Below are 9,356 nucleotides of genomic sequence, written 5' to 3'. Positions count from 1 at the left end.
TGAAAATGTTGGGTTTCCCCTGGAAGTGTTGGAGGGCTTTCTTAGCCAGATAGACAGTCAGCTCATCTTTGGTGTGGATACAGTTTTTCTGACACCTTCCCTATTGGTGTGTTGTCTTCCACATGATAAGTGGTAGGGGGCTTGCCACCCTGGCATCGCTTACATGTGGCCTCCCTCAGTGAAGATGCAATGTATTTGACCGCAATGCGGTCAAATACTACATGGGTCTCACTATGTTCTTTGGTCTTCCTGTCCAGTGTGGCTATGAAGTGGTCAGCCCACTGGGAACATCTCTTGATCCATGATGGCTTTCCCATTTGCATTTGCTACTCTAGGTACTACAAAAAAGCTCAGTTCTGACACAGAAAACAAGATTGAAGCATTTGTTTACCAGCTGTACGAGCCCGGTACAAATCTTGTGGATGTTGGTGAGCTCAGGTGGAGGTTATTCACAAAGAAACAATTAGAAGCAGAGAAGCTGCAACCTACACAAGGAGCATTACATCAAGCCATTACCTGTACCCGTTACCAGGCAATGGTATGGTATGAGGAGTCAGGACCACGTGCATAACCCACAGATACCACTAGCAACTGAATATGGATGGAGATCAACTGGTGCTAGTCAGAACACATGATCCCCCAGCTCCAGCCACCATTACCCAACTGATCAAATGTGGCTGCAAAAAATCCCAGTGCATGTCACATTGTTCTTGTCGATCTCAACATTTTAACTGCTCTGAGATGTGCATGTGTGGGGCAGATGAATAGGTGTGTTGTAATGTAAGCAAGGCACATCTGTTGGGGATTGATGATGACAACGACGAAGATGGAGACCCTTCTATTTAAATGTGTTTACAGAACTTTCTGAGAATAAACAATCAGATAATTCTGTGACCATTTCTCGTATTGTTCTTTATTTTATATCACTTCACTGCCCACGGCCGAGTCCCTCACGGCCCTCACGCAAAGGCATGCTCCACGGGCCAGCCCGTCTGACACTAATGTAACGTTTTGCAGACTGAGTGAGGCGGTTCGCTCCCAAACCGGGAAGCGAACCCCAGCCCCCCACTCAGCAGAGCAGCAAGCAGCTCGCTTGGCATGGCGAGTTAAGGCCCAATCTCTTGCAGGGTCGTAACAATATATATGCAAATTACGCTAATAATGAAAGGTTAGATATCCTAGTTATGAAAAGAGAATATTTTCTAGACATGCAAACAGACTTACACTGTCTGTAAGATTATCGTTATTAATTAACTTAAAGCAAAGAAATATAGCTATTTCTCGTTTGGGTGTGATTATTACATAATTATTACACAGACAAAGGGTTGCATGATTTATTTTTAGGATGATGATAATTGATGACTTGTAAACATACATCTTAGAGTTTGTGAGAAGCTTTCAAAGTTGACTAAAACTAAAGAAATGCAGCAATTTGCTTATTTTCGCCTAGTTTTTGCATCATCCTACATATAATTTTAGAGATGAGGTCAGTCACTCAGTCACTCAGTCACAAAATGCATTATACTGCAGTGACCAATACAGCCCAGTAGAGGGCGGAATCATTCCACAACAAAAAGAAAAGAAAGGAGAGTTTGCAGCACATATATTCGAACGGGTAAGGTCTAGTTTATGCTAATTAAGCTAACTAGGAAAGGTTGTATGACTTCACAATGGTAACAGATGAATTTCTGGACCTCACAAACATGGACTTAGACTCTTAAATCACCTTTATAAGTTACCTAGAAGCAAAGTTATTGCCATTTACTGTTTTTGGCAATTAATTGGCTAATTATGCTAATTACACAAGCTAAACCCAAAAAGAAAAATTGGAGACATGTTTTTTTTACATTCTGAGAACCCCAAGAATCAAGATATACATGTCTCCAAAAATTAACATTCCAAAATTACGACCAACAGAATCTGCTCGATTGGCTCCCCCACTACAAGGTGTAGGCTACTGTACACGCAAATGTAATAGTAGATTTTATAGTAAATAATTGCACTGCAGTGTGTCTGATTTAACGTTCCACCCTCATCAACCGAAAGCTGACGGTCAGGCTCAGACAACGTACTCTATGCGGGCGCGACTAGTGAGCTTGCAGATCCGATATAAACTTGTCATCATCAACACCACGACAACGTAACCCTAGCAAGTTAGTTTTAAGCTCTTTTTTCCTCTTTAAAACGGGATCGACGCTGACTGGGTCCGTTTTGTAAAATCCAATTTTCGCTGTTTGTTTCCTTGCGTTGAGTTGTGTGTCTGTCAGCGTGTGGAAGACAGCAACCGCATGCATGGATGTTACACCGACAATGGTTTGGCAAAGAAATGTGTGACTGCATCGCATAGTTGCATTGGGTGATGTTACTCAGACATTGGTGTCACATAGTATGTGACAGCGCGCTGTCTTTTCTTTTCTTTTCTTCAGCGTCGACCATTCTGATGGTTTCATGCATGCTCTTGTTGGCTTGTTATTAATGTTAACACGTGTGTGAGAAGGGGGTGACGCTATCACGCTAGAGTGGAGCGAGGCGCATGCAAGCTAAGGCATGCGGCCCCCCCAAAGGACAAACGGCCGCGGCCGATTATTCGAATTTATTTTTCAAATTCGAATACAGTGCCTTCGAACGAAGCTTCGAATATTCGATTTTTTGGGGTCAGCCCTACTGGCGGTAATGGGATTTCCACTAAGTGGCCGGATCTGTCACTCATGAATAGCTCCTAAATAGCTTAATGGTGCATTTATACAGCGCTTTAAAATCAAAGGCGCTTTACAAAGATTGTTTGCATTACATTCACCCATTCACACACACATTCATACACCGATGGTGGAGGAAACCATGCAAGGCACCAACCTGCTCACCGGGAGCAACTAGGGGTTCAGAGTCTTGCTCAAGGACTCTTTGACATTAACTCAGGAGGAGCCCAGATTTGAACCAGGAACCCTGGTTCAAATCAATCTGTTCTAATGACGGTTTTATGGGGTTAGATTTAGGACATAATTAATTCGTATTCGTACTTTGCCTTTTTTTTTACTCGTAAACATTTTTACCAAAAAAACTATACGTAAACAAATTAATTGGAAAAAAATATCCGTAAAAAAAAAAAAAGTATGAATGTTTTTGGGGAAGCTACAGTGATTATAATGCCAAAACAAAAAAACAAGACAAAATACGAATATTTTCTTACTGATTTACGAGTGGTTTTGTTGGTTACTTCATCACGAATGCTTTCGTCATCTCACGCACACGAATCTGTATCACGCGCACACGAATGCATGCCTGGAATCAAACGGCCAATAATCACGTGATCAGCAGAGAGCCAATGGAGTGCGGCCTTTCCCACTAGCCAATCATAATTCTCCATTCTTGGCAGCGGTTGCCATGTCTGGTAAAAGTGAGTAATCTCTGCTTTCTGTTGTTTGTTCCTCACATAATATGCCCTATATAAAACCTATATCCACACGATATTTGTTTTTAAACTATTGACTAATCAATCATTTTTATACATTAAATAAAATAGAAATGCATATATTATTAATACACACGATAAAAGCCACTTACAGATGCTGCAAATCAAAACTAGACAATTAACCTTACCTCCGGCCCTGACCTTTTTACTGTAAATACAATATTTATTGTTTCTTATTTTTTTCTTATGATTGATGATACAATGTGCACAATAGCCTAATGTATTTTATTATTCTGTCATTTAATGTACATAGCATCCATGAAATGTGAAATGGATGATTACAAAAACATACCATTTGGCCAAAACAAACTAGTTACTATGATGAACAGTGTTTCATAACAGATTACAGTACAACTTTGACTGTACAACCTGGATTAATGAACATTTTGCTAATAAAGAATGCAATCAATTCCTAATGTAATTTATTTACTTACCAGCAGACCCTCTGATGTTATAACCAAGCTAAATAAGTGTTCATGTACAATAGGTTATTTCACATTGATGTTAGCAGACAGTGATGACCAAGATCAACTTTAGGCTGGAAGGAAAAAATGCTACAATAGTCAAATACAAATGCACAGAATTATATTTTATTAGACAGTGGCTCCACAGTGTGTGGCAACCAGGTTAATCAAACAGATTTTCCTGCCGAGTCCCCGTTTCAATGATGTGTTCAATTGCTGAATCTTATTTGTTAGTTTCTTTCTACATGAAAACTAATTATAATAGAACTTGCAGAATTAATTGTACAAAATTATCGATGTGATTGTTTAGAGATGTAAAGGATGTTTGGAGGAGGGTTTCAGTATTTCTAATGTAGGTGTTGTAACCAGGGCAGGAATTTCAGGGAGGCCATGAAGGCCATGGCCGTCGTTGCCCCTCAGTTTGGCCTTGTGCCCCTCCAAAATATGGCATGCCCTGAGGCCACAGTGGCCTTAATGCCCCAGCTGACTGTACCACTTTCTCCTCTGTCTCTGTCTTGCTAACATGTGACACCAGTGTCTTTCTTGTCATGTAGACAACAGTGTAGTGTTGAGTTCCCATTTATAAACCAATCCAGTATCTTTGATTTGTACAGGGCTGAGGCTGAGCATCAGATTGTAAATACCCATTTATTTATTTCACAGCAGATATTCTACATATTAAATGTAACATTTAAATTAAATTCATTATTTAAATGGACTAAAATTGTTGTTTTATTTGATGGCCTTCCTGCCCCGGCATTTGGCTTTTGGGCCCTCAAAAAATGGACTACACTAAAGGCCAAGTGGCCTTGCCCCTAAAACGATGAAATTCCAGGCCTGGTTGTAACAGTAATACAGTGCCTGGAAAGGGCATTACATAGAACTGAAAATGGAAGGACCATAGGTTAAGTGTCTGTTCAGCTCTACAACGCTCTTCAACCTACTAAGGCTAGACTCATTGGCTAAGTTGACCTCAACAATGAAGATAGATGTCCCTACTGTGGTGTCAAATTTCAACATCTCAAAAGTGCATTCTGCTGTAATTATATTAGAAATGGGCAAATAAATAAGAATACAAATAAGCAAATAAAGAAACATTGCACTGCCCTAAACTATTTTTAAACAGTAACAGAGCACACATGACACACATTAACCACTGTGTGCTGGATTCCAGGTAGTGAAGACTGTACGAGGGAGAAGGACACTTTGAGCAGAACACTTGTCGACATAACACCTGTCCAGGCAGGGAGGAACATGAACCCAGTGGGAATTAGGAACTTTGGTAACGATGCCACCCCAGAGCAAGAATATCATACAAGGTTTCATAATTTTAGATTGTAATTAGGGAAAAGCAAAGATGGGAGAGTTAAATGTTTTCATTTAGTTCTATTGTTTTAGCGATTTTAAATACTTTATTTCAGTGCATGTGTGCAAGTGCCTAAATGTGTCCTTTTAGACACAATAAGCTGGCAATTTATTTTATTACAATTTACAGTGACACAACTAGCCCCCATAAGTAACATCTGCCCATGAAAGATTGTGGTGCCTCTTTTTGAATGGACTTATTGTATCTAAAAATACATATTTAGCCATTGTACACATGTCCCCAAGCACTGAAAGCAATGTAATCAAAATCGCTAAAATTATAGAAGAAAATTAACACATTTTAACACTCATCTTGTCTTTTCTCTAATTACAATCTAAATATGAAATCTTGTAAAGGTGTCCATTCAGTCAAGTTTGCGATTCTATGTGGTGATGTCAGACGGAGAGAGAGAAAAACAGAGAAACCATCACTCCTCGTGCTCATGGCGGAGGGCGTTGTAGAAGCCATGGAAATCACTGGGCAACACCTGCTTCATTTCTTGCAGATGTTTGAAGTTCATCGCTTTAATGGTGCGGCGGCAGGTGTAGAGTGGGGACACTGTGGTGATGTTGCTCTTCTTCCTCAGTGATGGGGACTCGTAGGGCTTCCAGGCGTCTGAGTGGTCGATCTTGTACTCCATACTGCCATCAACGTTGTACCTAGGATGAATACAAGGACAGTGACAGGGGAGAAAAGTCAGGTTTTAATACTCATTAAATAATGTTTGTTTTGGTTTCCGCAGCCATGTCATTATTATGTATTCAAATACCTGATTGCTCGGAGGTCATGCACGGTGGGATCCCCAGTGACCTTTCCCGGGCGGATGGCTTTGCAGAGGTTCACCTGGCTGAAGTTTTTGAAGAAAGTGTGGTCTACATACTTCACTTGGTATGGCCTGGGATTGGTACGGGCTTCCCGGATGGCAACGACATACTCAGCTGGAACGCAGATGTCTCTGTTCCTCAGTCTTCTCTCAATCACACTGTGCACAGGATGTACTCATCATAAGAGGGATGTTCTTCGAGGAAGTGCACGATGCACGAAGCAAACTCGTTGGCAGAGAGACCAGCTTCACCCTCATGCCATAAGTAATTTGATGCATCATGTGAAGTCATGTCATACATGGTAAAGTTATGGACACAGAGCTTGGTCTTGAAATAGAGGGATGAGGCCTGTAGCTTGGAGCAGAGCAGGAGCCCCTGAAGATCCATGCATGTCACCAAGGTCTTCTCACCTGCCTCGTCTTTGTCCTTCTGCTTCATGGCTTGTGCAGTGTCCTTTTTGTTGCAGTGCTCCTTCCATGTGGCAGCCTCAATGTTCCCAGCCTTGAACGCACAGCAGGTATCACACTGGTCTTTCTTCGGGTGAAAAAGAGAGTAATTCAAACATTAAACATTCTGGTGAACACTTGCCTTGACAGCGCCTGGATGCCATGGTCTGCACTGGAACGGATATACTCTGCATGGAGGTGATTGATGGACTTGAACACAGGCTCCAGGTACATCTTAGTAGCCTGATCTCAGACTCAGCTCACGCTTTAGTCTGAAACTGTGCTCTATTCTAAGCGATTTACAGGGAGGGACTTTTTTGCGAGCGCGCGCGAGTGATCGACACGCACGGTGGACGCGACGCACGGTCGCGGACTGTGTGTGTGTGATTGTGTGTGTGTCTCTGTCTGTGCCAGTGACAGAACTGCGACCAGAAACATGTAATCAACATAAACAGCTTGGTGAACTCAGCGTGTGCGTGTGTGTGTGTGTGCCTTCCTCAGCCTGCCTGTGTGTGAACTTCGTTTGAATCGTTTCAACTGCTGCGCGGATTGGATATTCGTTAGACCCACCCCGCGCTCATTGGAGCAGCCGAAAATAAAAAGTGATTCCTGTACTCAGCTCCAGACCAGAGAAAGAGTCCACTCTGAGAGTGGGCGGGGTCTCTGGTCTGGAAGCAGGCTAACATCTTAGAGGACGAGGACCGGCAGTAGTGCGAGGGAACTTTTGGAAGGTCCAGAAGGAAGGTCTTCAAGAAGTCAGACTCCTCTTTCCTTACCCTCACCCGCTTCTGCTTATCTTCCTCAGTAGGGCTTTTCCCTCTTCTTCCTACCCACTTCAAAAAAGACCACTGCTTCAAGCCTAGGGTTGACAGGAACATGCGTTGGCACACTCCGAGTCTCCTGCCATCTACGACAAGGTGACAGAAAATGGATGCCGACCTCCTGGATTTCTCTGCTCCTGTCCTCCGTCGCTTTACACTGCTCACCTCTACCAATGATGCAACATAAATCTTCCTCTCCTCTCTCAGTCTAATTTCTCCCAGAAGTACTTGAAGATCTCTTCTCGCTTCGACTCTTCCACTTCTCTGCAGTGCAGTTTACTGGACCTGTGGCCGGCTGCAGACTGACATGACACACCCATTTTTCTTCCCTCCTTTAACACTGACTCTCTATTCTTCCTAGGCCAGATATGACTGGCCTATCATTCTACGCCTCTTCTGGATGTTGTTCTTCCAGCCCTCTGGATTTCTCCTCTTCCTACAGAGACCAGCATCAACACCTGAGGAGTCTTCTTCCACCTCAAGTCCTATATTGTGTCACAAAAAGAGAGAAAATGTGTCATTCAGACCATTAGTGTGCGAGTCTCTCTGTGTGTATCTGTGCAGCCCCTTGCGTGCACATCTGTGTGGGTATGTACATGTGTACTGTATGGATGTGTAGTTGAAAGAAAAGAGTTAAATAGCAAACATGCACCATGCAAGATACTACATTACACACATGTGTCCATATTAATAATGACAACAACACCTTCATTTCCAGATTCCGATTCACCAGGAGAATCACCATGTTGGTCACGTTCAGGTGTCCAGTTTCGATCAAGCGGATCTGGGAAAGAAAGAGGAACAAACAGAATGCACACGTTGACATAATTCAGTGTTGCTAGGACTTTGCATTCTTTGCTCTGGCTGACTTAAGCCTGGTTGTACACAAACCTTCTTCGTCCCCACTTGTGTCGTCATCCTCAACTCCTTCAGAATCTTCATCCTCCACATTTGAGTCCGGCTCAACTCTGTCTGCACCTAAAGAACAGAAAAGAAATATGAGATGTTCTCACATTAAGTGTGAGGCGCTTTCTGGTCATGTACAGTATGATTCTGAAGGAAAAAAATGAAAATGCAACATTCAGCAGTCACTATTTGTGTTTATTACAGTGATTATTAATAATAATACCTTCATATCCAGATTCAGCAGCACCAGAAGAATCACCATGTTGGTCACGTTTAGATGTTAGGGTTAGTGGTCGAGTGGATCTGGGAAAGAAAGAAACAAAATGAATGCAATGTTAACACACCTGCAATTCAGTGTCAGGCTTTGCTCTGACCAATAGCCTCGGTTCCCTGGCACTTGTTAGTTTTACACCAACCTTCTTCTTCCCCACTTAAGTAGTCATCCTCAATTCCTTCTTCGCCTCCCTCATTTGAGTGAGGCGCAACAACTTCTGCTGCAGAAAAAGAGAAGAGACTGAATGTCAAATAGAAAACATGCAGCATTGACAATAATGCAAAGTGTCACATGTGTGCGTCATGTTTTTGTATGAAAGACTCTATACAGCTATTAATATTACCTTTATATCCAGATTCAGCAGCACCAGGATTATCCAACTCTAATTTAAGGTTCCATGATGAATCAAACCCTCTGGTAAAAACATAAGAGGAACACAATGTACAGTGAATGCAAAGTAGAAATTACATTGCCAAGATGTTGCATCCTTTGCCCTTAATCTGTTTTACCACAAACCTTACTTCTCTCTCAGTGGGTGTGTGTGCGTGCGACAAAGACAAACCTTCAATCTCCTCAATTGATGAGTCCTCCACAACTGCTTCTCCTGCTGCTTCTCCTGCTGAAAGGGGAAAAAGGTCACACAAATTAATGAAATGGCTACTTTTTAAGATTGTGATACTACAGCAGATACTGATTAACAATTTGTGTTAAGGTAATAATACTATGTTTGAAACTAGTACAGCAACAATTCAAAATGGGTACTTAGTGCATGTTTAGGGATTTGTA

The 9,356-nt window shown here is 42.1% G+C and overlaps 1 protein-coding gene across 1 annotated transcript; it reads right to left on the bottom strand.

The window, feature by feature from the left end:
- Window positions 1-7,149: 7,149 nt before the first annotated feature.
- LOC308291371 (uncharacterized protein) lies at window positions 7,150-8,890 on the bottom strand. The gene is made up of 5 exons (XM_080733367.1): window positions 8,713-8,890; window positions 8,520-8,599; window positions 8,282-8,368; window positions 8,097-8,174; window positions 7,150-7,875 (listed from the first exon to the last, which is right to left on the bottom strand). The coding sequence occupies exons 2-5, from the start codon at window positions 8,556-8,558 to the stop codon at window positions 7,771-7,773; spliced, it is 309 nt and encodes a 102-aa protein (XP_080589493.1). The 5' UTR covers window positions 8,559-8,599; window positions 8,713-8,890; the 3' UTR covers window positions 7,150-7,770.
- Between the last annotated feature and the right edge of the window lie 466 nt (window positions 8,891-9,356).

The sequence above is a fragment of the Nannobrachium achirus genome (assembly GCF_963921795.1).
Source record: "Nannobrachium achirus genome assembly, chromosome: 9".
Taxonomy (NCBI): Eukaryota; Metazoa; Chordata; class Actinopteri; order Myctophiformes; family Myctophidae; genus Nannobrachium; species Nannobrachium achirus.
Note: the sequence above shows the minus strand (reverse complement) of the source record. Positions and strands in the feature narration are given on the sequence as shown.

Coding starts and splice junctions, on each gene's coding strand:
- LOC308291371 (XM_080733367.1), bottom strand. CDS start 8,558: ATGGTGATTCTTCTGGTGCTGCTGAATCTGGATATGAAG. Junction 8,369..8,519: donor TGCTGAATCTGGATATGAAG/GTATTATTATTA, acceptor TCTGTTCTTTAG/GTGCAGACAGAGTTGAGCCG. Junction 7,876..8,096: donor ATCGGAATCTGGAAATGAAG/GTGTTGTTGTCA, acceptor GACACAATATAG/GACTTGAGGTGGAAGAAGAC.